Source organism: Mus caroli, unplaced genomic scaffold (assembly GCF_978045245.1).
Source record: "Mus caroli unplaced genomic scaffold, Mus_caroli_1 scaffold_11, whole genome shotgun sequence".
Lineage (NCBI taxonomy): Eukaryota > Metazoa > Chordata > Mammalia > Rodentia > Muridae > Mus > Mus caroli.
The window spans coordinates 88,946,377-88,971,952 of NW_028227266.1; the positions used below are offsets into that span (position 1 = coordinate 88,946,377).

At 48.7% G+C, this 25,576-nt stretch overlaps 1 protein-coding gene across 1 annotated transcript; it reads left to right on the forward strand.

Moving 5' to 3' along the window:
• Window positions 1-4,896: 4,896 nt before the first annotated feature.
• On the forward strand, window positions 4,897-25,576 carry Ctsh (cathepsin H). The gene is made up of 12 exons (XM_085827881.1): window positions 4,897-5,092; window positions 10,382-10,413; window positions 11,421-11,526; window positions 12,481-12,551; window positions 13,912-14,016; window positions 14,266-14,352; window positions 15,122-15,177; window positions 16,686-16,767; window positions 18,042-18,110; window positions 21,427-21,533; window positions 24,342-24,467; window positions 25,163-25,576. The coding sequence occupies exons 1-12, from the start codon at window positions 5,008-5,010 to the stop codon at window positions 25,236-25,238; spliced, it is 1,002 nt and encodes a 333-aa protein (XP_085684007.1). The 5' UTR covers window positions 4,897-5,007; the 3' UTR covers window positions 25,239-25,576.

Genomic DNA, 25,576 nt, shown 5'->3' on the forward strand with positions numbered 1-25,576 from the left:
GCTTCCATGGTCCCAAAACCTGGGTAAGAACTCCCCTTGTCACTCCATTTCTTTCATCAATGTATAGGGTGAAAGGTTTGTTTAAATCTGGCAGGGCCAATGCTGGAGCCTGCAGCAGTGCCTTTTTGAGAGTTTCAAAGGCTAGCTGATGTTCCCTGGTCCAGGTGAATTCCCCTTTCTCTTTGGTTAGTGGATACAAGGGAGCTGCCAGTGAGGCAAATCCGGGAATCCAGAGTCTGCAAAACCCGGCAGTCCCCAGGAACTCTCTTACCTGGCGAGCAGTAGTAGGGGCCGGGATCTGCATAACAGCTTGTTTTCTGGCTTCTGTGAGCCACCGTTGTCCATCTCTCAGGACATATCCTAGGTAGGTCACTTCTATCTGGCATAACTGAGCCTTTTTAGCAGAGGCCCGATACCCCAGCTTACCTAACTCGCCCAGGAGGTTATGGGTCCCAATTTCACAGTCCTCGCGTGTTTCTGCAGCTAGGAGCAGGTCATCTACGTATTGCAAAAGAGTCACCTGTGGGTTATTGGCTCGGAAAAGAGCAAGATCTCGGTGTAGGGCTTCATCAAACAAAGTGGGCGAGTTCTTGAATCCCTGAGGCAGCCTCGTCCATGTGAGCTGTCCGGCTTGTCCACTCTCGGAGTCTCGCCATTCGAAAGCGAACAAGGGCTGGCTGTTGGGGTGTAACCTCAAACAGAAAAAAGCGTCTTTGAGATCCAGGACTGTGTACCATGTCCGACCAGGTGGCAAGGTGCTGAGGAGGTTATAAGGATTTGTCACCGTGGGGTGTATGTCCTGAACTCTCTTATTGACTTCTCTAAGGTCCTGGACTGGACGGTAGTCACTGGTCCCTGGTTTTTTTACTGGAAGTAGAGGAGTGTTCCAAGGGGATTTGCATGGAACCAAAATCCCTTGTTGGAGCAGTTTGTTGATTTGGGGGCGTATACCCTCTTGAGCTTCTCTGCTCATGGGATATTGTCGGACCCCTATAGGGGTGGCCCCGGACTTAAGTTCAATCACCACGGGGGGGACCAGTTTTGCCATCCCCACTCCTCCCGTCTCTGCCCATGCCTGAGGGTATCGATTCAACCAGTCCTGTAATCCCTCATGGGGCTTTACTTTATTTTGGTAAAGTCGATATTCCTCTCCTAGTTGTAAAGACAGCTCTAGAGTCTGGGGCACTTTTATTCCCCAGAAAACCTCCGGTCGATGAGAGGTGAAAGTTATTTGTGCTTTTAACTTGGTTAGTAAGTCTCTCCCCAATAAAGGCATAGGACACTCTGGAATGACTAGAAATGAATGAGTTACTCGATTTCGCCCTATGTCTACTACTCGGGATGTGGTCCATGGATACAACTTTTGTCCCGTGGCCCCAATCACCAAGGTTTTTTCATTTTTTTTCACTTTTCCTAGAGGTGTTTTGAGTACTGAAAATTCGGCTCCCGTGTCAACTAGAAAGTCCACAGGGGTCCCCTCCACTTCTAAGGTTACCCTAGGCTCGGGGAGGGGGTCCGAGCCCCGTTCCCCCTAGTCTTCATCTTCTCCAAGAGAAAGTACCTTTACCTCTTGTTTTTTTTTCGGACAGTCGCTCTTCCAGTGGCCCATTTCCTTGCAATATGCGCATTGGTTCCTCTCCAGGCGCTGCCTGCCTTCTCGGGGTCTCCTTGGTCCCTGCTGTCTTTTGTCTCCCAGGTACCCTGACTGTCTACCTTTTCTTCCGTTATCTCTTTCTCCTACTGCGGCCAGGATCCTAGTCAAAACCTTTTCTTGCCTCCTGTCTCTCCTATCCTCATCCTCTCTTTTCTCTCTTTTCTCTCTCTCTAACTTTTCATCTTCTGTTTCTCTCCTATGATACACTTTCTCTGCCTCTCTAACTACATCTCTTATGGTGTAATCCTGCAAGCCCTCAATTCGCTGTAACTTCTTCCTAATGTCAGGAGCCGACTGGCCAATGAAGGCCATAATTACTGAGGCCCTTTGACCCTCAGACGTGGGGTCGAATGGGGTATATCTCCTATAAGCCTCCATGAGCCTTTCGAGGAAGACTGAGGGGGGCTCAGTCGCTCCCTGCATAACCTCTCTTACCTTGGCCAGATTCGTGGGCTGCCGGGCAGCACCTCTGAGACCCGCCACTAGGACCCGGCGATAATTGGACAGTCGTTCCCTACCTGGTGCCGTATTATAATCCCATCGGGGCCGGGTTAGCGGGAATCCTTCATCTATTTCAGCTGGAGTTTGGACAGGGCGCCCAGCCTCGTCTCGGACGTTTTTCCGAGCCTCAAGGAGAATTCTCTCCCTCTCCTCGGTTGTGAATAGAGTCTGCAGAAGCTGCTGGCAGTCATCCCAGGTCGGCTGGTGTGAATACATTAATGATTCAACCAACCCAGTGAGTCCTGCAGGGTTCTCTGAAAAAGGGGGGTGATTAGCTTTCCAGTTATAGAGGTCAGAAGAGGAAAAAGGCCAATACTGTAGGGGCTGTAGACTGTTCGGATCGACAGGGGGAGCCCCAATAGCCCTGAGGGGGAGCGCCACGGTTGAATCCGCAGGCCCCTCAGGGGTGACTCCTCGCCGGCTCCTTGTTCCTGTGGAGGGACCCCCTCCTCCGGCCGGGGCCTGAGGCAGGGGTCCGGAGGGAGCTGAAGGTTGGGGCTGGGAAGCATATGGTGGGGGTTGAGGGGTGTCGGGCCATTCAGGGGGTTCTTCAATCTCTGGATAGATCTTGGGGGGTTTCGTCACTGGTGTGCTGCGGTCATCATCTCCCCCGAGCGGTGGTTTCGGTTTCTCTTTCTCACCATTTTCTCGGATGGCTAGAATCTTGGTGCCAGGGCGGAGAGGCGGGAGGAATGGGCGAACCCACGGGGGTGGGTAGCGTGCCAAGTCCTCCCATACCGTGATGTACGGTTGCTGCTCTGGATACGATCCTGGCCCCTCCTGAAAAACAATGGCCTTCACAGCCCTTATGGTGGGTAAGTAAAAAGTTCCTTCTGCTGGCCAACCTACTCCAAAAACAGGCCATTCCGAGGAACAGAAAGTCATCCATGGCTTTTTTTTCACTGTTACTGACAAATTTCGTCCTCTAGCCCTAACGTCCGTCCAATGGTCCTTAGTCAAAGATAAAGGAGTAGACACGGTCTGTCCCATAGTGAAGAATAAGAATAAACACAACACAATGACAGAGACGGAAAACACTAAGACATCCAAACACACTCGTCCGCGTCTGGACTTATACAACCAGCCAAACGCTACCTCTGACGGAGTGGGATTCCGCGTCCACTCCTCTGGCAGGAAGAGCACTCACTCTTCTTCACTCTGCCGGGCAACAGCCAGGTCCTCCTGACTGTTCCGTACCCTGGGCACTCCAGGGTCTCCCTCGGAACGTCTTCCAAGGGTGCAGCCCGTGGGGAAATAGACCGTCGTCTTCCCACAGCCACTAGGGTCCTTACGGTCCTCAGTGGCAGCTGCCAGAATACAGAAAACCAGAACTGGTAACACAGGTGGGACTCAAACCCACAGTCTCAGAATTGAAAAACCAAGACACAAGTTCAGCGGTTTCACACTTACACACTTAGACAACAGACAACATACAAGACTCACACAAACAAACGTACCTCCAAGGGGTCCTTCGGGGTTCTTGGGTGTCACGCAGATCTCGGTGGGACCTCCAAATGAAAGAACCTAGTGGGGAAACCCCCACCCAACTCCCGATTCAGCGTGCACCCAAGAATCACGAATAGAACACAACACCTTGATGTAACAACACGAGGTATTTTAATGGCGGAGCTCCGGGTCGAAACGTATCTCACACAGGAGACAGTGGATTCGACCACGAGGCTTGGAAGCTAGGGGTTTTTATAGAAAAGGAGTGGGGCTGGGGGAGGAATTGGCGCGGTTTTACATGATTGGTCCATTTAAACATCAGCAGCCTGAGGTCAGAGGGGTGGGAGATAGGGAAGCGATGGGCCTGCCCGGGCGTCCTGGTCTGTTCTGCTATGTTCTCAGCCCCAGGTTTCAAAGCTCACAAACAACTCTTTGGGCTATTTGACATACATTACATGAATCACAGGTCTCAAGTTTTATTTCCTTTCAAATCTGACCAAAGAATCTCAGGAGAGGAAGGTCACTCTGCCTTCATCAAAATGCCATGGGCTTTCAGGAGAAACTTGTAAAGGAGGCTGAAACAGGAGGGTTACAAGTTCAAAGACAGCCTGGGCTATATGGGGACTGTAAGAAGAAAGAGCGAGCCAGGTGTGGTGGCGCACACATTTAATCCCAGCACTCGGGAGGCAGAGGCAGGCAGATTTCTGAGTTCGAGGCCAGCCGGGTCTACAGAGTGAGTTCCAGGACAGCCAGGGCTACACAGAGAAACCCTGTCTCGAAAAACCAAACAAACAAACAAAAAAATGTGCCATTTGTCGAGGCAATGAAACAAGTGGGAATAACTTGGCCTCCATGTGTGCCAGGTATGAGTGCCAGGCCTGGTGTTGTGCTGTCTGAATTCCCCTTTCTCCTTTAGAGGAATCCTAGCAAGAAGGGTTCCTTAGTTCAAAAAGTGCTTTGTCTGTTTATTTCATACGCGGGCCTTAAATGTATCATTTCCTCCTTCAGACTTCGGAAATAAAGAAAATGGCCAGAGAAATACAGTGTGACTTCCTCGGAAGCAACCCAAATGCCTATTGGAGGTGAGCAGTCCAGACAGCCCTCTGGTTAAGTCATTCCAAGCTGTAGGGAAGGCCAGGGAGCTATGGTTCAAGAAACCTTCACGGAGACGGAGTTACCAGAGATGGGGACAGACAGGAAACTGGGGATTAGGCTGCGCTTCCTCCCACTTGGCAGGGACTCAGGGTCAGACCCTGAGAGCCCTTCTTCCCAAGAACAGGAGTGTAATGGCCACAGGGGGCAGGAGAGGAACCAGCATCACCTAGGCGGAGGCCAGCGTCGCCCCACCTCCTTTCCACAGGCTGGGCTCAGAGGGCACTCGGTGGGACCGGGCAGTGAGCGCCGAGATGTGGGCTGCGCTGCCGCTGCTGTGCGCTGGGGCCTGGCTGCTGAGTACTGGGGCCACCGCCGAGCTGACCGTGAACGCCATAGGTACGAGGGAGAAAGTGGGGCGCAGAGCTCCGGGGGCACCGGAGGGGGAACGGGGAGCTTCGGGCTAGTCTCGGGGGACACGCGTCTTGCGTGATCCGAGGAACAGGCTGGCAGGTACCCAGAGTCCTTTTGGCTCAGATCTAGATACAGACTTCTGCCGGACAGCTGAGGGCACAAAACTTTCCTGTCCCACCACGGGAGGGAGCGGGACATTCCAGCCTGTACTTTCCGTGGACTTGGCCTCCCCGGGGATCGCCCTGCCTGGGTTATTAGTCCGACTGTGCCATGCTGGGGTGACTCCCTGCCCTGCGGAACATGGGGCACCCACAGCAGTTTTAACCCTAGCGTCTGTGGTGTGCCTGGAAAAAACTGGCTCGGGAAAGTCGCCTCAACTCTTGGAAAAGTGCGACCGCAGGAGACTAGTAAATATTTTACTGTGTACAACGTTGGTCTCTGTAGCAACTCCTAAAGGCTCGCTGTGGGACGAATGCAGCTACGGGTAGCTGGTTCTAATAGATGTTTATTTATGGACAGTGAAAACAGAAGTTAAATGATTTTCAGGCGCAACTGTTCTCCCCCACCACCACCAACAACAACAACAACAACCACCCTGTGCACGTGCCAGCCATTTTTAAGTGTACAAAGCCAGTCAATCAAAGCCCCTGGCTAAGAGTAGATGGTGGTCTGGGGTTTCCTAGCCCTGCTGACGGTCCTTCGGCAGGACACACAAAACTTCCTTTTAAAAAATGATTTTATTAGTATATATTAATTGTACCTAATAATAAGTTTCATTATTACATTTTCATGAGTGTTTATAATATATCCTGATCGTATTTCAGCCTTCATTACCCTCTGTTATTCCCCCTCCCATTTCTACTTCCTCTTCCCAGCTTGTCTCTTTTCTTTCTTTTTGGTTTTGTAACTCACTGGAACTAGAGCTTTCAGAAAGAGAGATAAATGCCACGTAGCAAATTCATATTGCTGTGCTGACTTGGGTCTCTGGGGATCTCCCGGGGCAGCGTGGAGACATCCCAAACGATCCGGACCCAGACTGTATCAGCGAAATCAGTCTAGAAAGTTACTCTCCCTCTCTCTCCCTCTCCCTCTCCCTCTCCCTCTCCCTCTCCCTCTCCCTCTCCCTCTCCCTCTCCCTCTCCCTCTCCCTCTCCCTCTCCCTCTCCCTTTCCCTCTCCCTCTCCCTCTCCCTCTTCCTCTCCCTCTCCCTCTCCCTCTCCCTCTCCCTCTCTTTCTCTCTCTCTCTCCCTCTTCCCCTCCCAGTCCCCTTTTCTCCTCATTCCTCCCTCCCTCATATCTTTCTGTGACCCTCTGGGCTTTATTAGGGTTATCAAAAACATGGTCACCTTACCTTACCAGCCACTACACCACTGAAGAAAATGTATCTTTCCTTCCGCGGCCAATCCCCCACCCCCGCAACTATTAACTACCTATAAATCCTCAGGCAGAGATGGGACCCTGTGAGCCCCTCCAGCCTTTTTGGGTTTCTGTTTTTAATTCATTTACTAGCCAAGGATGACCTTGAACTCCTGATCTTCTTGTCTCTATTCTCCAACTACTGAGATTCCAGGCATGTGCCAAGCGCTAGGTAAAAACGTTCATTTTAAAGAGATAGCTCAGTCTGTAAAGCCCTTAGTATACAGGTCTGAGAGCCAGAGCCCTTATCCCCCAAACTATGTAAAAGCTAGCCAGACACAGCAGCTACCTGTAATCACTGTATTCAGGAGGCATTGGAAGGGTTTTGGGGTAAACAGGCTACCTAGACTACCTAGAATAGGTGAGCTCTAGGTTCAATTAAAGACCCCTGCCTCAGTAAAGTGGAGTGCAAGAGAGGAAAACTTGGGACATCTCTGTGAGTACACAGTGCACCATACACTGCACACACACACACAATGTGCACACACACTGTGCACACACGTGTAAAAAAATAAATTGATGAAATGAATTTCATTTAAATCGGAGTAAGCTTGGGATGGGTCTGAGGTCCTCTGTGCTTTCATCCACCAACGCTGAAGAATTCTGTGGCTTTCTTCCTCTTTTTGGTTTGGAAACCACCACCACCACCACCCAAGCCCCTGAAAGAGGCACAAGTTTGCTATAAATTCTGCCTGCTGAGAAACCTGGTCCTCAGCTAAGATTTATCTTCTCTGAAGGCCTCAGCCACACAGCAGGCCCTTAACCTGGGTTTGGAATCCTCTGCACCCCCCTCAGACCTTGTCTTAAGGAACTATGCTCCCCTCCCTGCCTCCCCCGCCCCCCCTTATGGTCCTGACTTAGTTTCTGGAGCAAGTCTGGAGCTTTCAGATAGAGATGTAGCTGGCACATAGCAATGACCCTCATATTGCTGTGTTGGCACAGATCCCTAGGAATCCCCTGGGCCAACATGGATCCATCCCAAATGATCTGGACGCAGATGGTGTCAGTGAAACCAGACTAGACCCTTTACTTCCAAACTCGCCATCTGACCAGATTACAGATGCCTGCAATTCAGCACTCAAAGGGCTAAAGCATAAAGATTGTGAATTCAAGGCTAGCCTGGGCTAGTTAGCCAGATGCTGTTCTAAACATACATTCAAAAGATACATTTCCACTCAAGTTTTACTTTTTTAGGTTTAACAATGACTTTTCATAGAGTAAAATGTATTTAGAAAAAAAAATCAAGGTCTTCATAATAATTTTGACTATTGCTTAATCTAGAATAATTTTATAATGATTGGGAAGCAAAGATAATTTTAATTGAACTTTTGTGTTGCAGAAAAGGAGAATGGGCAATTTAATATAAGTATTCTTTCTTAGGCTAAACTTGTGTGAGACAGAAAGGCAAGTGTTCAAGGAGAAGAAAATATATAAAATATTCAACTCTTTTGTTGTTGCTATTGGTGGTCTGGTTTTGAGGTGGAAACTTTTATGTAGCCCAGACGACCATTGAATTCCTCCAGTTCCTCCTTCCTCAGCTTCCACAGAGCTAGAATTAACAAGCTTGTACCTCCACAACCAGCAAGGTATCCAACTCTTGTGTTTGTGTGTAAGGCAGTATATGTATGTATGCTCCCATGTATGAACTCACATGCGTATAGACATGTGTGGGTGCCCAGGGTTAGTATCAGGAACCTTCCTTGATTGTTCTTCTACCTTCTTCATTGAGGCCAAGTCTGTCAGTCAAACCAATTTGGCTAGTGCTGTCGAATGCACGCACTCTGGGTATCCCCTGGCACGGCCACCCCGGGCTGGAACTACAGGTTAGCTTCCACATCCGACTGGCATTTAATAGGTTCTGTAGATCCAAGCCCCAGCCCTCTTGCTTTCATGGCTAGTGCCTTAACTGCTCAGCCATCTCCCTAGCCATGGTCTTGTTTTCAAATCAATATTTAATGTAAAGGACCAACGAGATGGCTCAGAAAGGAAAGGTGCTTGCTACGAGATCTAACACCTCGAGTTCAGTTCCCAGAGTCCGTGTGGTAGAGGGCAAGAATGTGCTTCTGGCCACTATAGTCACACCATGGTGTGTTCAGGTACAACATATGTACACATTGTAAAAAATAAAAATAAAAATTTAAAACATAACGGTAGGAGAGATGGCTCAGCAATTAGGAGCACTGACTGCTCTTCCAGAGGTCCTGAGTTCAATTCCCAGCAATTACATGGTGGCTCACAACCATCTGTAGTAAGATCGGATGCCTTCTTCTGGTGTGTCTGAAGACAGCTACAGTGTAGTCATATAAATAAAATAAATAAATAAATCTTTAAAACACACACACACATAATACATTGGAACACATCTTTTGCAGGCACTTAAATTTAAAAATGGAAATTTTAAATTGTGTCCAAGGAAGGATATAGCTAGAATCCACAAACACCTGGTTTGCTTGCTTTTGTAAAGTTCCACACCCATTTCTTTTCCCATTACCTGTGGCTCCATTTATGCAACAACGATGAATAATAGCAGTAACCATAGACACTGCTAAAGGTAAAACAGTTGCTCTCATGGGCGTGGCAGAACCTGTCTGTAATCCCAAAACTCAGGAGACTGAGTATCCAAGTCTTCAATTAACTGTAGTGGCAAAAGTACCCTGACCATTAAACATGGACTTCAGCGAATTTCCATGATTGAACAGAGTCATGTAAATTATACCCCATGAAACAATAAAATATCCCCAACACTCCAAAATTCTATTTCTGACTAGACATGAGAGAGAAAAAAAAAAAAAAAAAAAAAAAAAAAACCTGTTCACCCCAGACAGAGAATCAGTGACAGGACAAAGTGAATCCTACCAAAGTCCAACTTGATGAGCCAGGGAGTTGTACTGGGATGACTTCCTGGAGTGTGGGTAAGGAGTTAGTTACAGGAACTGAAATAATAACAAAGCTGCAGCAACACAAATCCTCCTGAGCAAGGCGCACAGCTCCTGAAAGCTGGAAATCTTTATCTTGACTGATCTCTGCTTTGCCAAGCACTTGCTACCAAACTTGGAGACCTAGGTTGGATCCTTACGATCCACTTGGTGAAAGGAAAGACCCGACTCTTAAAAGCTAGCTTCTGACATGTATACACACACACACACACACACATCAATAAATATAATTTCAAACTTTTAAGTATACCACCGATGGTGTTCAGTGGGTAAAGTGCTTATGGCCCAAGTGTGAGGGCCTGAGTTCTGATCCCTAGCACCCACATAAAAAAGTCAGATGTGGGGCACACACCTATAACCCCAGAGCTGAAGGGAAGAGACAAAAGGATCCCGGGGCTTTCTAGCCAGCCCGTATAGCCAAATAGCTAAGCTCCGGGTTCTTCCAGACACTCTGTCTCAAGAAATAAGTTAGAGAGAGAAAGAGGAAGGCATCTAGTCAGCTCTGGCCTTCACATGTGCACACAAGGTTACACACCTCCCCCACATACCACTTATAAACAGCAGTTTCTCAAAATCTCTTGTGGCAATAAAGCAGAAAGAGTCTGAGTTCCTTTTTGCACTCAAGCTTTAGATAACCCACCTCAACGTCCACTTTGGTATTTTTGCGAATGCAAATCAGCTAGGTGTGGTGGCACACACTTTTAATTCCTGCCCTCTGAGGCAAAGGCAGGCAGATCTCTATGAGTTTGAGGCCAGTCGAGACTACCAAGTGAGACTCTGTCTCACAATAGTAATAATAATAGTAATAATAATAATAAATTAATAAGATGCAAATTAGCTCTCCAGTGCCCTACTAGGCTGTAGAGTCAACAAGATCACGAGGCATGTGCAAACCTAACTCTTTTTCTTTTTTTCTTTACAGAAAAGTTTCACTTTAAGTCATGGATGAAACAGGTCAGTGACCAACTTCTTCTTTTGAAGTTTCTCTTGTCACAAAGCTTCCAGTTAGCAAACTGAACTGTATCAGATTTGAGACAAAAGAGCACTTTTCCAACTTGCTCTGTCTGTCCCGGGTCTTTCCATGATTCAAACTGGCCAAACTCCAGGAAGGAGTCAGTGAAGTGACCTTCCAAATAGTGCTGCCCAGTAATGAGCCTGGCAGAAGCCTTCCATGCCTTCTCTTCATTACTGTGGCTTGTCTTCAGGGCACTTTGCACAGTGGCTGGAGAATCTATTGAGGAAATCAGTAGGTACAGCTTTGAAAATGGTGGGTCAGCCATGCACTTGGCTCAGCAATGTGTCATGGTGTTAGCAGGCTACCTACTCTTGGCAGGTCTCCTCACTGGGGTCTCCTGAACCTTTTTTTTTTTTTTTTTCTGAGACAGGGTTTCTCTGTGTAGCCCTGACAGTCCTGGAACTCACTCTGTAGACCAGGCTGGCCTCACACTCAGAAATCTGCCTGCCTTTGCTTCCCAAGTGCTGGGATTAAAGGCGTGAGCCACCACTGCCTGGTTCTCCTGAACTCTTAACTGATGTCCTGACAGTTGTGTAGGCTTCATTCTGGCCACAGGTCCTTTGTAACTTCCTGATATTGGCAGTAGAGAACAAGAACGGAGACTCATCTAACTGTAGATCTGTCCTGAGATAGTGGCAGAATGAAAATCCCCATGGACTGAGATTCAGCTCAGTAGGTAGCATGCTTGCCTAGCATGCACAGAACTCCCCTTTGATCTCCAGTGCCATGTAATCCAGGCATGGTGACACAAGCCTGTAATCCCAGAACTTGGGAGGTAGAGGTAGGATAGGAATCTTAGATGTTCGTGATCATTTTGTCTAGGGACATTTGACATCAGTCTACATACATGACACCCTGGAGGAGTGCTGAGGGGATGGGGAAGTCTCTAAAAAGACCCCCTCTGGTAAGTTTCACTCACCTATTCTCAGGACCTGTTTTGTTTTAGCATCAAAAGACGTACAGCTCGGTGGAGTACAACCACAGACTGCAGATGTTTGCCAACAACTGGAGGAAGATTCAAGCCCACAACCAGAGGAACCACACATTTAAAAGTACTGGGAAGCCCTGATTCCTCCAGGCCTCTGAGAGAAGACGGGGTGGGAACACCCCAGATCTGGAAAGAAAATGAGTAGTGGCATAGGCTGGTAAAAAGGACCTGCTCAGGGCTAACAGGCATAGAAAGCAGAGACTCAGAATCAGGGATGTCTTTGGGGAATCCGGGTTCTGTACAGGATATAAATGTAGATGGTACTGGTACTCTTCTGTGGGAGTAGAGAAGTTTACAAAAGACTCTAGAGAAGCCCTACCCTACCCCACTCTCATCTGAGGGTACAGCACACACAACCAAGATCTGTCTGGGTTGATGTGAGGCCTTGCCGCAACCTCAGACTGCTCTGAGCCCATGAGCAGTCTCTGCCGTCATCCAGCTTCACTCCTAGTGAGGGTCACTAGGAACAAGTCTAGCCTGATCACTGCAGTTGCTGAGGAATGATGGCAGCCCAGCTAAAGGGACTCTGGGCTGCAAGCATGAACTGAAAGGAAAACAGAACCTCTGTCTTTTTCTGTCTGGTACTAGCTTATAACCTTGGAGCAAGGGCTAACTTGGGTTGAAGAGGAACTGGCAAGTGTTGAACCGGCTGGGTTGTACTGAACACTGGATACGGTACAGGCGGCCAGACACCTGCACAGATATGGCCACTCTTTACCTGGGTGTTCATCAGCCTCACGGTGGGAACCTAAAACAGTGGGTGCCTAGCTGCACCCCACATCTACTTCATCCACCAGTAACTCTGGGACGTGTCTGTCTGCCCGAACTTCTCAGAGGCCCAGTATCAGTTGACCTTGCTATATTGAATCATACAAAATATAGAATTTTATAGAAGCCAAGTTGTAGTGGCTATAAAAAGAATATGGATGAAAAAGGATTCTTGTTTGTTAATGATTCACTACAACCCTCTACTTCGCCTCGGCTTTGTTTAGTTTGGTTTCCCTTTTTACTTTTTCAGTGGCGTTGAACCAGTTTTCAGATATGAGCTTTGCTGAAATAAAACACAAATTCCTTTGGTCAGAGCCTCAGGTTAGTGTACTTCTTTGTAAATAAATCTGGGTCTTTTCACTCAAACCTGTGAAGTAAACATTAAGCCTTGTTTCCAGCTAGATTCAGCCCTATCCCCAGCCATGCCTATGGGTCCTTTGGGGGAGCAGAAGTATCCATCTCTTAGCAGCCCCTCAGTCCTGGCCTCTGGCCTTCAACATAAACCCATAATCTAGAAGGAACAGATAAAATACAGGTGCCCACTTAAAAGTGAACTTCAGACAGACTTTTTTTTTTAATATCCCGACTGCAGTTTCCTCTCTGTCCTCTCCTCCCATCCCCCCTGTCCCCAAACCCCAATCCACTCTGTTTCTCTTCAGAAAAGGGCAGGTCTCCCATGAATATCAACCAGCCATGGCATATCAAGTTGCAGCAAGACTATGACCTGGATCTTGCTATGTAACTAAGGCTAACCTTGAACCCCCAATCCTCCTGCATCCACTTCAAAAGTGCTCGGTGGATGACACCACACTCAAATTTTCATTTCTCATTCCCTTTGGTATGTGTGTATATGCATGTGTACTTGAATGTGTGTGGTGTATGCATGTGCTTGGTTGATGCACATGTGTATGGCATATGTGTGTGTTGTGTGAGTATATGTGGTACATGCATGTGTGTGATAGATACACCCATGTGGGGGATGCCTGTGTGGATGTGTGTGTGAGTGCACTGGCCCACACACCGATAGGTGCACATGGGAGGCCACAGTTAGCATGCCTTCAGTGCTCTCCACCTTATTTTTTTTTAAGATTTATTTTTTATGTATTTAGGAGTACATGTATATGTGTCTGTTCATATATGTTTGTGCCATATGTATGTGGGTGCCCATGGAGGCCAGAAGATGAAGGTATTGGAGCCCCAGAAGTTGAAGTTATAGTTGTTAGCTACCTAATGAGGGTGGGAAGCAAACCCAGATCGTCTGGAAGAACAGCCAGTGCCCTCGGCTGCTGATCGCTGAGCCATCTCTCCAGTCCCTTCACCACTTTTTTCTTCACACAAGGTCTCAAGCAGCCCTGGCTGACCTCAAACCCTATGTAAACTAGGCTGGCCTTAGACCCATCTACCTCTGCCTCCTGAGTGCTAGGATTAAAGGTGTGTGCCACAACCACCCAACTTCCACCCCAACCTGGAGCCCACCTGTTCAGCTAGATCCAAGTCCCCAGGATCTGCCTGTCTCCTGCCCCACCCCCAACACTAGGGTCACAAAGTCACAGAGCTGTGGGGACCCAGGTCCTCATCTGGGGACAACAAACACTTTGCCCACTGAACTGCCTACCCCAGACCTTTCATTCCTTTTCAATGATTACATTTCCCTTGAGAAGTACGTATTTGGTTGTTTCAGAATTGCTCAGCCACCAAAAGTAACTACCTCCGAGGTACAGGCCCCTACCCTTCCTCCATGGACTGGAGGAAGAAAGGAAATGTTGTTTCGCCAGTGAAAAATCAGGTACGCACGGCAGTCCCCACATTTTCCCTCCAAAAGAGCCATGCTGTCAAACTTCGTACTAGGATGGAGAACGCAGATGCTCACAGCGCCTCTGCAAGCATCCCCTGATGCTGCCTCATCCTTCATCTCTCTAGTTCTCTCCTCTGCAAGGCTTGGGTTGTCACTGCTTTGTGGTTCCCACACTGGTGGGTGGAGCCATGTCCTGAGGGCACATTCATTGACTCCCTCTACTCTGTGTGTTCTCTCTAGGGGGCCTGTGGCAGTTGCTGGACTTTCTCTACCACGGGGGCCCTAGAGTCGGCTGTGGCTATTGCCAGTGGGAAAATGCTGTCTTTGGTAAGAAGTCAGCCTTATGCCATCCCTTACAGAACAGACCACCTCTCAGCACTAGGCCTGGGCCTTCAGGCTCCTTCATGGTGTCAGCTAAGAGTTTGATTTCCATTGGATCTCATGGTCCCAACCTTGATGGCATTTAGCCTGAGAAGCTCGGCTAATGTCTTCCCAAAAAGAATGAGAGTGAGGAAAGGCCCCAAGGGCTTCTTCCTGAGTCAATGTGGGTGTCTACATTCCTCAGTTTTTCAGCCTGGTACTTTACCAATAAGAGCTCTGGACAGCACTGCCTAGGAGATACCCATTCTAGAAACTGGGCCCTTTCCCATGCGTTATCTTCATGCAGGGGAAAGCTAGGGCCTGTTTACCCACTAACCCCCAAGGGAAGGGTCTCACAGTATAGGGAAGAGAGAAGTCAGGAGTGACGGGGCAGTGGCTCTGGACCTGACCCCTCTCCCTCTAGCACAGTTCCTTGAGATGCCCAGTACATACTGTGTAACCTCTACAAGAGGTGCTCATTAGGGAGGAGGACCTATTTGTGCCCTCGCACCTGCTTGGCAGCCAGGTCATTTTGAGCGCACACACCCCTCCCACCTCCAGCAAGTACCAGCTGCAGGGCAGACACTCTGGGATATTCAGAGATCATACAGGATCGTCACCACACAACACTAATTAGGCCACAAATGTAAATGGGCTAGTGAATGCTGATGCTTCACAGCAGCACTTCAAGGGCCTCCCAGCCATCTCCTCACAGGCTCTGTGCTTCCTCCTCTAGGCTGAGCAGCAGCTGGTGGATTGTGCCCAGGCCTTCAACAATCATGGCTGCAAAGGGTATGTTCGGGAGTGGGAGTGCTCCCCACTTCTCATCTCCCTCATTTGCTGCTGTCTGATTTAGTAGTAGCTAGAGTCATGAAATCCCATTCACCCCCATGGGTAGAGAATCGAAGGATCTCACAGCTGAAGGTTTAGGGCTAAGAGTCCAGTCTCCTTCCAAGATGTCACCCGGCTCCATGATTAGCATGATCAGCCTCACCAGTCACCAAAGCTTCAGGACAAGTGGCCAAAAGAATCAATAGAGGAAGAAACACTACTGTCCAAACTCCAGATTCACATATGGATGGGTCCTTAGACACATTCCCTGAAGCACAGATGCCCCAGGCTCGAGAGCTCTGAGAGTTTTGGAAATGTGTCCATGTGTAAAGCTGTACTGTGCCAGCTTCCTGGTCATCCTCTTAGTAAGTTACTAGGAAGTAGCTCCCATTTTCACAGTGACACTTACCCACCTCTCTTTGTCCATGTGAGTTTGGGTGGTTAGACAGGTTTCTGGGCGTATAATATGCAGAAAGTATCCCCTAGGGTCCTCGAGGGCATAGTCTCATCCTTGACTTCCCAGCTTGTGCCTTCACCGCTCCTCAGAGGACATCTCATGTGCCATCTCCTCTGACAGCAGTGACTAGCACGGTCTCTTGCAGAAAGCCATGTCCTAGCCCGAGTCCAGGGATCCATCCAGAGCTGATGCTACAGACTGCCGGTTACTCACTTTCCCCTCGCTTTTTATCTTTCTTCTGTCCATCTTCAACCTGCCTGTGCATGACAAGAGGCTGACTCCTGGCCACGCTGGAGTCCTATCATCTTTTGAAGTCTGTTTGCTTCAGTTCCTGAATACTGCCATTTTCTTTTCAAGTTCCAGTTCCCACCATAAGGCCCCTTTGGGCCTAGGTACAGGTGACCCAAGAGACAGTAGAGCCCACAGAGATAACATTCCTAGGAGTTGTAGAAGCCACTCACGAGCATGTCATAGGTCAGGTGTCAACATGGGCTATAGGGAGAAGAGCAAAGGCATCACAAAACCGCATCTGCTGAGTGATTTATTGGTTGGTCGGTTAGTTCGTTGGTTGTTGATAGGAGGTAGTAAGATAGGGAAGACTGACCTTTAGAATTTTTAAAGTCTGAATTCAGACTGTGGCCCAGGCATGGTAGTAGCTACCACCTGGGGCTGACATGAAGGGTCAGGCAGGCTGTCTGTGGAACACCAGCCATGAGGAAGCCTGGAACGGAAGCCATTGTGGTGATGGTGATTCCTTCTGCCTCCCAAGGGGCTGCCTGCTTCTCCTGACAGGGGCCTCTGTCCCAGAGGGGCCCTTGTGTCTCACTCAGACTCCAGTGGCTGAGACCAGGGATACATGGCTGATCTCTCAGAAACCTCTGCCACTAGGATGTGCCCTACCAAAATCCCAGTGATCTGGGCAAGGGCAAAAATCACCAAGCCTCAGCCCCGATGCCCAGTCCTGTCTATGAGGCAAGACCTGGAAGAGCTTATGAGTGTGTCCTTCTTTCAGAGGTCTCCCCAGCCAGGCCTTCGAGTACATCCTATACAACAAGGGCATCATGGAAGAAGACAGCTACCCTTACATAGGCAAGGTAAGGCCTCGGTTGTGTCTCCTCTCTGTTTCACCCTTATCCTCCTCCATCCTGCTGCCATTCAAATTGGGAGCCTTTGTGGTACTCTGCTCTTACCAGGGAACTCTTGTCAATCCTGCTCCTGTAGCTATCAACTCTCTTTCATGAATGCCCTTCTTCAGGACCCTCCCCCCTCAACTCATATTGGCTTATTCCTTTGTGGTTCCACTGGTCCACTCTGTGTCCACCTCCATCCAGAATTTGACCTCCTCATCAGGAAACGCCTATCTGTCCTCACCCTGGGCCTCTCTGACCAGCTCGACCTACATACCTACCTTGGTCACAGGCCAAGTCTTTCCCACTATTATGCCTATCAATTACCAGCTCCCACAAACCACATCCCTTTCCCCCAGTTTCTGTCTGATGACCTAATCTCTGCCTGCCTCTGGTGAGCACTGCTCCCTGGACTGTTCCTCCAATCCTGCTACATAAGGTCCAACTCAACTTCTCTTTCTTGATTTCCTTGGGCTGCTAGGTCAGATCCTTCCTTGGGCTCTGACTAAGTCTCTCCGGCTCCTTTAAAGACCAGGATACTTCTAAGTCCCTCTGGAGTGCCACTGTCCCTATGGTGCATGCAGGCTGTTTAGAAAAGGCTTTCAATGTTCATGGGGAGAATGTGACCTCAGCTGAAGACTAAACATCTCTCTTCTTTTTTGTTTTTAATTAATTAATTTCTTTTTACACTCCATAGTTTATTCTCCCCACCGACCACCCTGTGACTGTTCCACATCCCATACCTCCTCCCCACCCCCCACCCCACCTGACCTCTAAACTCCCTGGGGCCTCCAGTCTCTTAAGGATTAGATGCATCATCTCTGAATAAATTCATTTCCGGCAGGAAATCCTCTACTGTATGTGTGTTGGGGGCCTCATATCAGATGGTGTATGCTGCCTGTTCAGTGGTCCTGTGTTTGAGAAATCTTGGGGGTCCAGATTAATTGGGACTGCTGGTCCTCCTACAGGGTTGCCCTCCTCCTCAGCTTCTTTCAGCCTTCCCTAATTCAGCAACAGGAGTTGGCTGCTTCTGTCCATTGGTTGGATGCAAATATCTGCATCTGACTCTTTTAGCTGCTTGTTGGATCTTCCAGAGTGTGGTCATGCTGGGTTCCTTTTTCTGAGCACTCCTTAGCCTTAGTAATAGTGTCAGGCCTTGGGACCTCCCCTTGAACTGGATCCCACGTTGGAAGGTTAAACATCTCTAATCTGTATTCTCTTCCCTATTTCACCCTGAACAGGATAGTCCGTGCAGATTCAACCCCCAAAAAGCTGTTGCGTTCGTCAAGAATGTTGTCAACATCACACTCGTGAGTACTGCGTCCAGCTCTAGCTAGGGAGGGTGTTCTGCTATGGAGGCCAGAAGAGCAGAAGCTTGTCCCAGATGGAGGAATCTGGGTTACTGCTGACGCCTGCTCACCATATAAAGGCTATGTGGTGAAAGACAGGAAGGAATCATGGGGTGACAGGGGATGCGCTGGGTTCTGGGTTACAGGTCTATGGGGGACTTTGTGCCTGTGGGTCTGTTTTCTTGTCTAAAATGCAAGTGATAATCCCCACCATCCCTCTAGCATAGTAGTTCTCAACCTTCCTAATGCTGCCACCTTTTTTTAACACGGTTCCTCCCGTCGTGGTGACCTCCAACCTTAAAGTTAGTCATTGCTACTTCAGAACTGTAATTTTGCTACTGGTATGAATCAAAATGTAAATATCTGATATGCGACCCCTGTGAACTGATCAGTCGTTCAACAGCACCCCGTAAAGGGGTGGAGACCCACAGGTTGAGAACCACTGCACTCGTGGCTGGCCCAGGCAAGTCTGCACGTGGGGAGGTGAGGGGCATGCACTTGTCAGTCAAGCCAGACTAAGATCTGCTGCAGCCCCAGCCTTCCTCAAGTCTGAAAGGCACAGTATTGTCCCCACCCCTGTCACCTGCCTGTGGCTTAGGTAGGGGCTGTGTGTACCCTGTGTTGCTGGTCTCCCTTTCAGCACCCAGGCTGAGGGAAAGAGAGTAACCCATCATTCCTCTAATAAGGTCGCCACACCTCACCTGGAGTTTTCCTGTAAGATAGTAACAGATGCCTGCTCACACCAGCTAGGGTACCAACAATAGACCAAAATAATCACAGTGCACCCAAGTCTAGCTTTGGTGAGCCTGTGAATTTGTTGGGCTTACTTACAGGAATGTGAGCAACCTCAAATCGGCTGTGTCGTCAAAATGTCCCATCTTAGAGATGATAACAACTCCATATAGCTGCATAGATAGCACATGCTACCCACTATGTACACTAGAACCTGCAGAGACCACATGAAGCTGGGACAGAGTTTATATAGCCTTGACAGAGACTCCCGAGGGGAGATATCTGCAACCACGGGGGAGAGTCTCATGAGCCTCCCTTCCCCCTCCTATGAGGGAACACCAGCAAGTCAAATCTTACTGAGTCTGATCAGGCTCACTCTAAGATGGTAATGTCTGTTATACTTGAAGGGCAGCATTCCTGAGCACGCAGTCACACCCTGCTTTTCCAAGAGAACGTGTGAGCATGCATGAGTGGCCTCGTTAGTCTGGGAGGCATGGGCTCAGTCAGGGAGGAGTGTGTATGATGTGAGAAACCTCCATGATGTGTGCAGCTGTGATGTGCAGGTAAGGGGGCGCGTGGCACAAACATGTACTTTCTGTAATGACAGCAGCTGCCATCCAAAGGAAGGGCATGCCAAGCTCCCCATAGCAATAACAGTTTGGAATGATTAGGGCAGTATAAAGCCACCCGATAGGCCTCATCTCCAAATAACCTACGACAGGAATGTGGTTATTACCTCCATTTGACAACTAAGTCTCAGAGGAGCTTAAAAAATGTGCCCAGGAGCTGGGAGGTGGCGCTGGGTTTGAGCAGAGGAATGTCACTCCAGATCTGGCGTTAGCCACCTCAGCAATACAGCTCACTTCCTGCAATAGAGATATTATCGTCTCCTGGAAAGAAACTTTTTTTTTAACACACCCACCACAACTGGCCCTCTGAGCCACTGGACTCCACCAGAAAGTGAAAAAAAGCACCCAAAAGTTACCTTTTGTCTGGTTCCCAGGAAGACATGTCAGGAACACAAGCAGAGCCCCAGAGAGCAGGCCAGAACTCTCAGACAGGACAAGGGAGAGCATTGAAACAGTGCCAGCCACCGAGGTTCTTGCCCTAACGCGGCAGGCCTCTGTGATCTCCTGTGTTCCCAAGAAGTCTAGCCGTACTTGGAAGGAACCCATTGCCTGAGCAAGGACACACTGAGTTCTGCACTCTGTTTCCTCCTGTGCTTTGCTTCCCTTCTCTGAGCTCTGGCCTCAATTCACTGAATCTCCTGCATCATTTCCACTCCTAAGCATCTCATTACTGTGGCTCCCTCTCAGTTTTTTCCCAACTGGGTTGCTGTAAAACACAGAGTAGGGGAACCACCTTTACCCTGGAGGGAGACTTTGGAGGTCTACCAAGTGCTTCTGGCTGCTGCTGACCCCCTGCCTCCAAAAAGTTCCCATGACTCCCTTCTTGCTTTCCCCCACCAACGTGGCAGGTCCTGCTCAGAAGGCTCAAGGCCTTGACTGGTCTTGTTTCCACCCCGGTATAGTTATTACCTATCCTTGGATCTGTAAGATCTCTGTTCCACCTGTGAGGTTCCCTAGATTGTCTTCCTAGATGTGGAGCTGAAGCGAGAGCGTCACACTCATCTCTGCATCTTTCGTAGGATGGCCTCAGAGGTCAGTTGTGACTGAGAGAATGAACGGCTGAACTGTGTGTGAGGTTGTCAGGGAGACAAATGAGAGATTTCCAGATGCTCAGAAAGGGAGGGCAAAGGCCAAAGCCAAAGGGAGCTAGTTTGGTTTGGGAGGAAGAACTATAAGCCAGATTAAAATCTAAATGAGGTGTAGCTTAGTCATAGAACACTTGTTTAGCATGCATGAGATTTAACCTTAGGTTTGATCCACCACCACCACCACAACAACAACAACAACAAAGACACGGCATAGAGACATACATAAGTGTAGAACACTCGCCTAACATGCTCTGTCCCCATCAGTCTGCTTAGTTTTACTTTTTGTTTTGTTTTGAGACAGTCTGTTATATAGCTCTGGGTGTTCTAAAACCCAATATGTAGACCAAAATGGTCTTGAACTCAGAGGTCCACTTGCTTCTGCCTCCCAGGTGCTAAGACTAAAGTTGTGTGCCATCATGCCCTGTTTTAAAAGGTTTCTAAAAGATAAAATTCATCCAAGCCAGGCATGGTAGTACAAGCCTGTAATCTCAGCACTTGAGAGATGAAGGCAGGAAGACCATCCAAGATCATTCTCAGCTTCAGGGCCACAAGTATGACCCTCAGCTTGAGGTAACAAGTTTGAGCCCAGCCTGGACCACATACGACCCTATCTCAAAAAATAACAAAATTCAATCCAAAGGGTGCTTGCTGGCACCCTGCATAAGAAGGTGGAGTCTGCATTACTGCTCAATGTCAGGGGCTGTTGTCCCTCAAGGTCTCCTGCACAGCTCTGGAACTCCAGCCCCTACCTTCAGACAACAGGCCATAAACATGGAGGGGAGGTGGGAGATGCCCTGCATGTCTGTCAGCCCTTCTGTCTGTCCACAGAATGATGAGGCTGCAATGGTTGAGGCTGTGGCTCTATACAACCCTGTGAGCTTCGCCTTTGAGGTGACTGAAGATTTTATGATGTATAAAAGTGGCGTCTACTCCAGGTAAGCCAAGGGGGGAGTCAGAGGGAGACTAGAGAAGACTAGATGGACCTCCTCAAACCCAGCGCATGATTTCTGCATCAACCTAGATTCCTAATTAGATACTTGTGAGACTTAGTGTACCTCTCTTTGTCTCCTTCAGCTCTGAGTGTCAGGGACCAAGTCTCTAACCCAGCAAAGAAAAGAGAGGTAGTGAAGGATGCCACAGGCCCAGCCACAATGGCTAAGTCATGACTAAGGCCAAAATCCATGCCCAGAGCTCTGTGGTCATCTACAGAAGTGCTACATCCAGCCAAATATTTGAAGATGGGTTTGGAGATGTACCTCATTTGGTGAGGACTTGCCTAGCAGGCAGCACAGCCTGGAGTGGGTCCCTAGCAACACATAAATGGGGTGTGATGGTACATACCTAAAATTCAAGCACTGAGGAGGAAGAAGCAGGAGAATCAGACTCTCAGGTCATCCTTCGCTACATAGAGAGCTAAGGCTAGTCTTGTCAGCATGAGACCCTGTCTCACACACACACACACACAAGGATCAAAAATGGGAAAGGAAAAATAGCTGTTTTCAGACATCAGAATTCTATGCTAGAGAGTTCACTATCTGGTTCTTCAGGAAGACCATAGAGAGAGAGACCTTATCACCCAGAGCCTCATGGGTAGTAGGCAGTCGCTCTATTGATGAGCTGCATCATGTCCCCTCCCCCCATGGCATGTCTAGTATGGGATTTCTACACTCCCTAGGCTGCCCATTGGGCTGTAGGAATACATTCAGCAAAGAGTCTATATAATTACTCCCCCTGCTCTCTAGGCTCCTTCGTGTTCTCTGTTTTCTAGCTACCCCTAGAATGTCCATGTTCTTCTGGGCTTTGCCCTCAGCCCTCTATACAACCATAAATCCACTGCCAACTATTTGATAGGAACATCCATGGCCCACCAAGTCCCTTCCAAGTATTAGACCCATGCTTAGATCTGAGTGTTATTAGACCCTGCCAATTTGGCCTGGGTGGCCATGGAGACCTCCAACCCTGCGTTTGCCTGACCCAGGGCTCCTTGAAGGCATCTATGTCTGTTAGCAGACCCACATCCCTGATGCTGAGCGAGAGGCCAGAGCCACAACATGCTGCCCACTCTCCTCTCCTCCCTATTCCATACCATCCCCATCTTCTTTAGATGCTTCCTCACTGGCTTGTTCCTAACATCTGTCTCTCCTACAATAGACATCCAGGCCTCTCCTCCATTTGGACCCAGAATCCTTCTGAAGTGCTTTTCTGGCTATGAAAATTTCTGTGTAAGGATATATATATATATATATATATATATATATATATATATATATATTCATGTCTGTCCAAGTGTGCATGTATATGCATGTGAAGGCCAGAAGTCAGCATAACTATGTTGGTGCACATGCACTTGTGTGTGTGTGTAGTGTATGTATGTGGAGGTCAGAAGTCAATCTAACCTGTTTTCCCTGATGACTTTCTTAGTTTTTAAGACAGGGTCTCTCACTAGCCCTGGTTAGTGCTCAATGGTTTAGCTGGTCTGGCAGGTAAATGTGCTCCAGGAATTTGTCGGTCACCACGTCCCCAGCACTGGGACCCCAAAAGTAAGCTGGCTGTTACATGTTCCCACGTATGCTGGGAATCTGAACTCAGATGCTCAAGACTCCTGTGGCATACACCTTTCCTTCCTGAGCCATCTCCCTAGCCCTATGATGCCTTGGGTATAAATAGCCAAGGCCTCCCTCCCCATTACCCAGGGTCCTTGGTGATTTTGCTCCCCTCTTCCTCTGCACACATCTGTCAACAAACCTCCCTTCTTGTCTCTCCTACAAAGCTCATTCTGCCCCTACTCCCTCACGTGAGCCATGAGGAAGGGCTTATAGTTTCATATATAACCCCTGCTCCTCAAGGAGTCTTCACTTCCCACCCACTGGTTTAGGTCCCGCTCCTTGGGGCCCCTATCCCCTACTTAACTGGCACATCCCGCAGTCCATTACAGAGCAGCTTCCTCTGCCAACTGCCAACTGCCCCCTACCAAACAAAGCTTTCTAAGAGCAGAGAGGGTCCTACTGTCCGTCGTTCAGCACCTTGCCCTGTATGTGACACATTCTGGTGACAGAAAGTCCACTTAATTTCTATATGCCCTAGGGAATTAATTTCCTTTCCTTTCCTTTTTCCTTTTTCCTTTCCTTTCCTTTCCTTTCCTTTCTCCCCTCCCCTCCCCTCCCCTTCCCTCCCCTCCCCTTTCCTTTTTTCTTTTCTGAGACAGGGTTTCTCTCTGTAGCCCAGGCTGGTCTCAAACTCACAGAGTTTGCCTGCCTGCCTCTGTCTCCAGAGTACTAGGGTTAAAGACTTATGTCCCCACACCCTTTCTTTCCATGCCCATTAAATCAACCCGTGGCCACTGCAGTTTGTCTTCTTGAAGTCCCAGAGTTTTACAGAGGCTAAAGGGCAAGCCCTAAGTACAAGGTCGTTTTTCGAAGGAACACAGAAGCAGCAGAGCAGTGGCTGAACTCCAGTCGGGCACTGCGGCTTATAGAAGTGCAGCAGGGACTCCTCCCCTTGCCGGGAAAAAGAAGTGTTCACATGGAGTGGGATCGGGTGGAGACTACTGAAGCGAAAGGGCTGAGAACTGATGAGATTTGTTGGCGCCATCATGGCTGAGCCGTAGCTAATTGAGACCCAACACACCAGCCTGCCTCCAGTGGGAATCATCTCTACAGCACTAAAGAGCCCTTGTTTGTGACAGTCCTTGCCTTTATCCGCCCTATACTCCAAGCCTTTATAAATTTCACTTTCTTTTCCAGCAAATCCTGTCATAAAACTCCAGATAAAGTAAACCATGCAGTCCTGGCTGTTGGCTATGGAGAACAGAATGGATTACTCTACTGGATTGTGAAAAACTCTTGGGGCTCCCAGTGGGGGGAGAATGGGTAAGCCCATGTTGCTGATGTCTGGGGCGTCCGATGGTAGGAGGCATCACTACTTCAAAGTTAAAGAGTCTATGGGAGTTGGACAGCAAGCTCTACCAGGCCAGGGAAAGGGGACCATGAGAATGGAACCTTCACATGCCAAGGTCCTGTTAGCAAGACCCTCCCCATCATAGGATCCCAGGTCCCAACAAGTCTGAAAAGGACAGGGCACTAATCAGCATAATGAGGTCTGTAACTGAAGGTTACAGGCAGACTTCAACATCTTACTGGGACAAAACCAACCTCTGGAAGGGCCTGAGAAATGAAATCAGTGAATTCGTTACAGGGAGTGACAGCCCCCACCCCCACCCCCTTTGAATCAGGATGAAGAGACAGACAGACACACACACACACAACTGAGAAGGAGAGTTTTTGTTTTTAGGAAGCCATACTGACTGTTAGATAGCTATATGAGGACCCAGACAGCAGCAAGAAAGGAACCTCCATCAATTCTGGGGAGAAGTAGGCTATGCAAGGAGAAAAAGGAAGAATTTAGTTACAAAGCGTGGCCAGTCATTTCCTGCTGATAAAATAGCTGTTCTGTGAAGAAATACAGAGGGCCTAATCTCTCAAGTTTTGGTTTGCACCAGAACATTCCAGAAAGTTCTGAGGTGAAGACGCTACTAATCAGTCCTCAATCCCTTCTCTCTGCCCAGGTACTTCCTCATTGAACGTGGGAAGAACATGTGTGGCCTGGCTGCTTGTGCCTCCTATCCCATTCCTCAGGTATAAGCCACGGCTGCACGGGCAACTGATTGGCAGACCAAGGGAGGAACTGGTCCTTCGATGAGAATGCCACCCTGGAGAAAATTGTGCGGAAGTCCACCCAGAGGCCCTCTCACTCCTGAGTCTAGACTCCTAAAGACAGGAAGGACAAACTTGAATAGCGACAAGCCCACCCACGTGATATCATCACCAGACATACGCTTGGATTGTGGTTTTTTAATGACCCAAACCCACGTGGACCTAGAATCGTCTCTCTTTCCAGTTCTCTTCATGTGCTGAGAGATGTAATGGCTACCTTTTCTATGTTGTGTATTCAATAAACACACAGTAAATACCTCCCTGGA

Excerpts from the sequence above, each read along its gene's own strand:
- Ctsh (XM_085827881.1), top strand. The coding sequence starts at position 5,008 with ATGTGGGCTGCGCTGCCGCTGCTGTGCGCTGGGGCCTGGCTGCTGAGT. Across the intron at positions 21,534-24,341 it reads AAAAGTGGCGTCTACTCCAG|CAAATCCTGTCATAAAACTC; the intron begins GTAAGCCAAGGG and ends TTTCTTTTCCAG. Across the intron at positions 24,468-25,162 it reads TCCCAGTGGGGGGAGAATGG|GTACTTCCTCATTGAACGTG; the intron begins GTAAGCCCATGT and ends CTCTCTGCCCAG.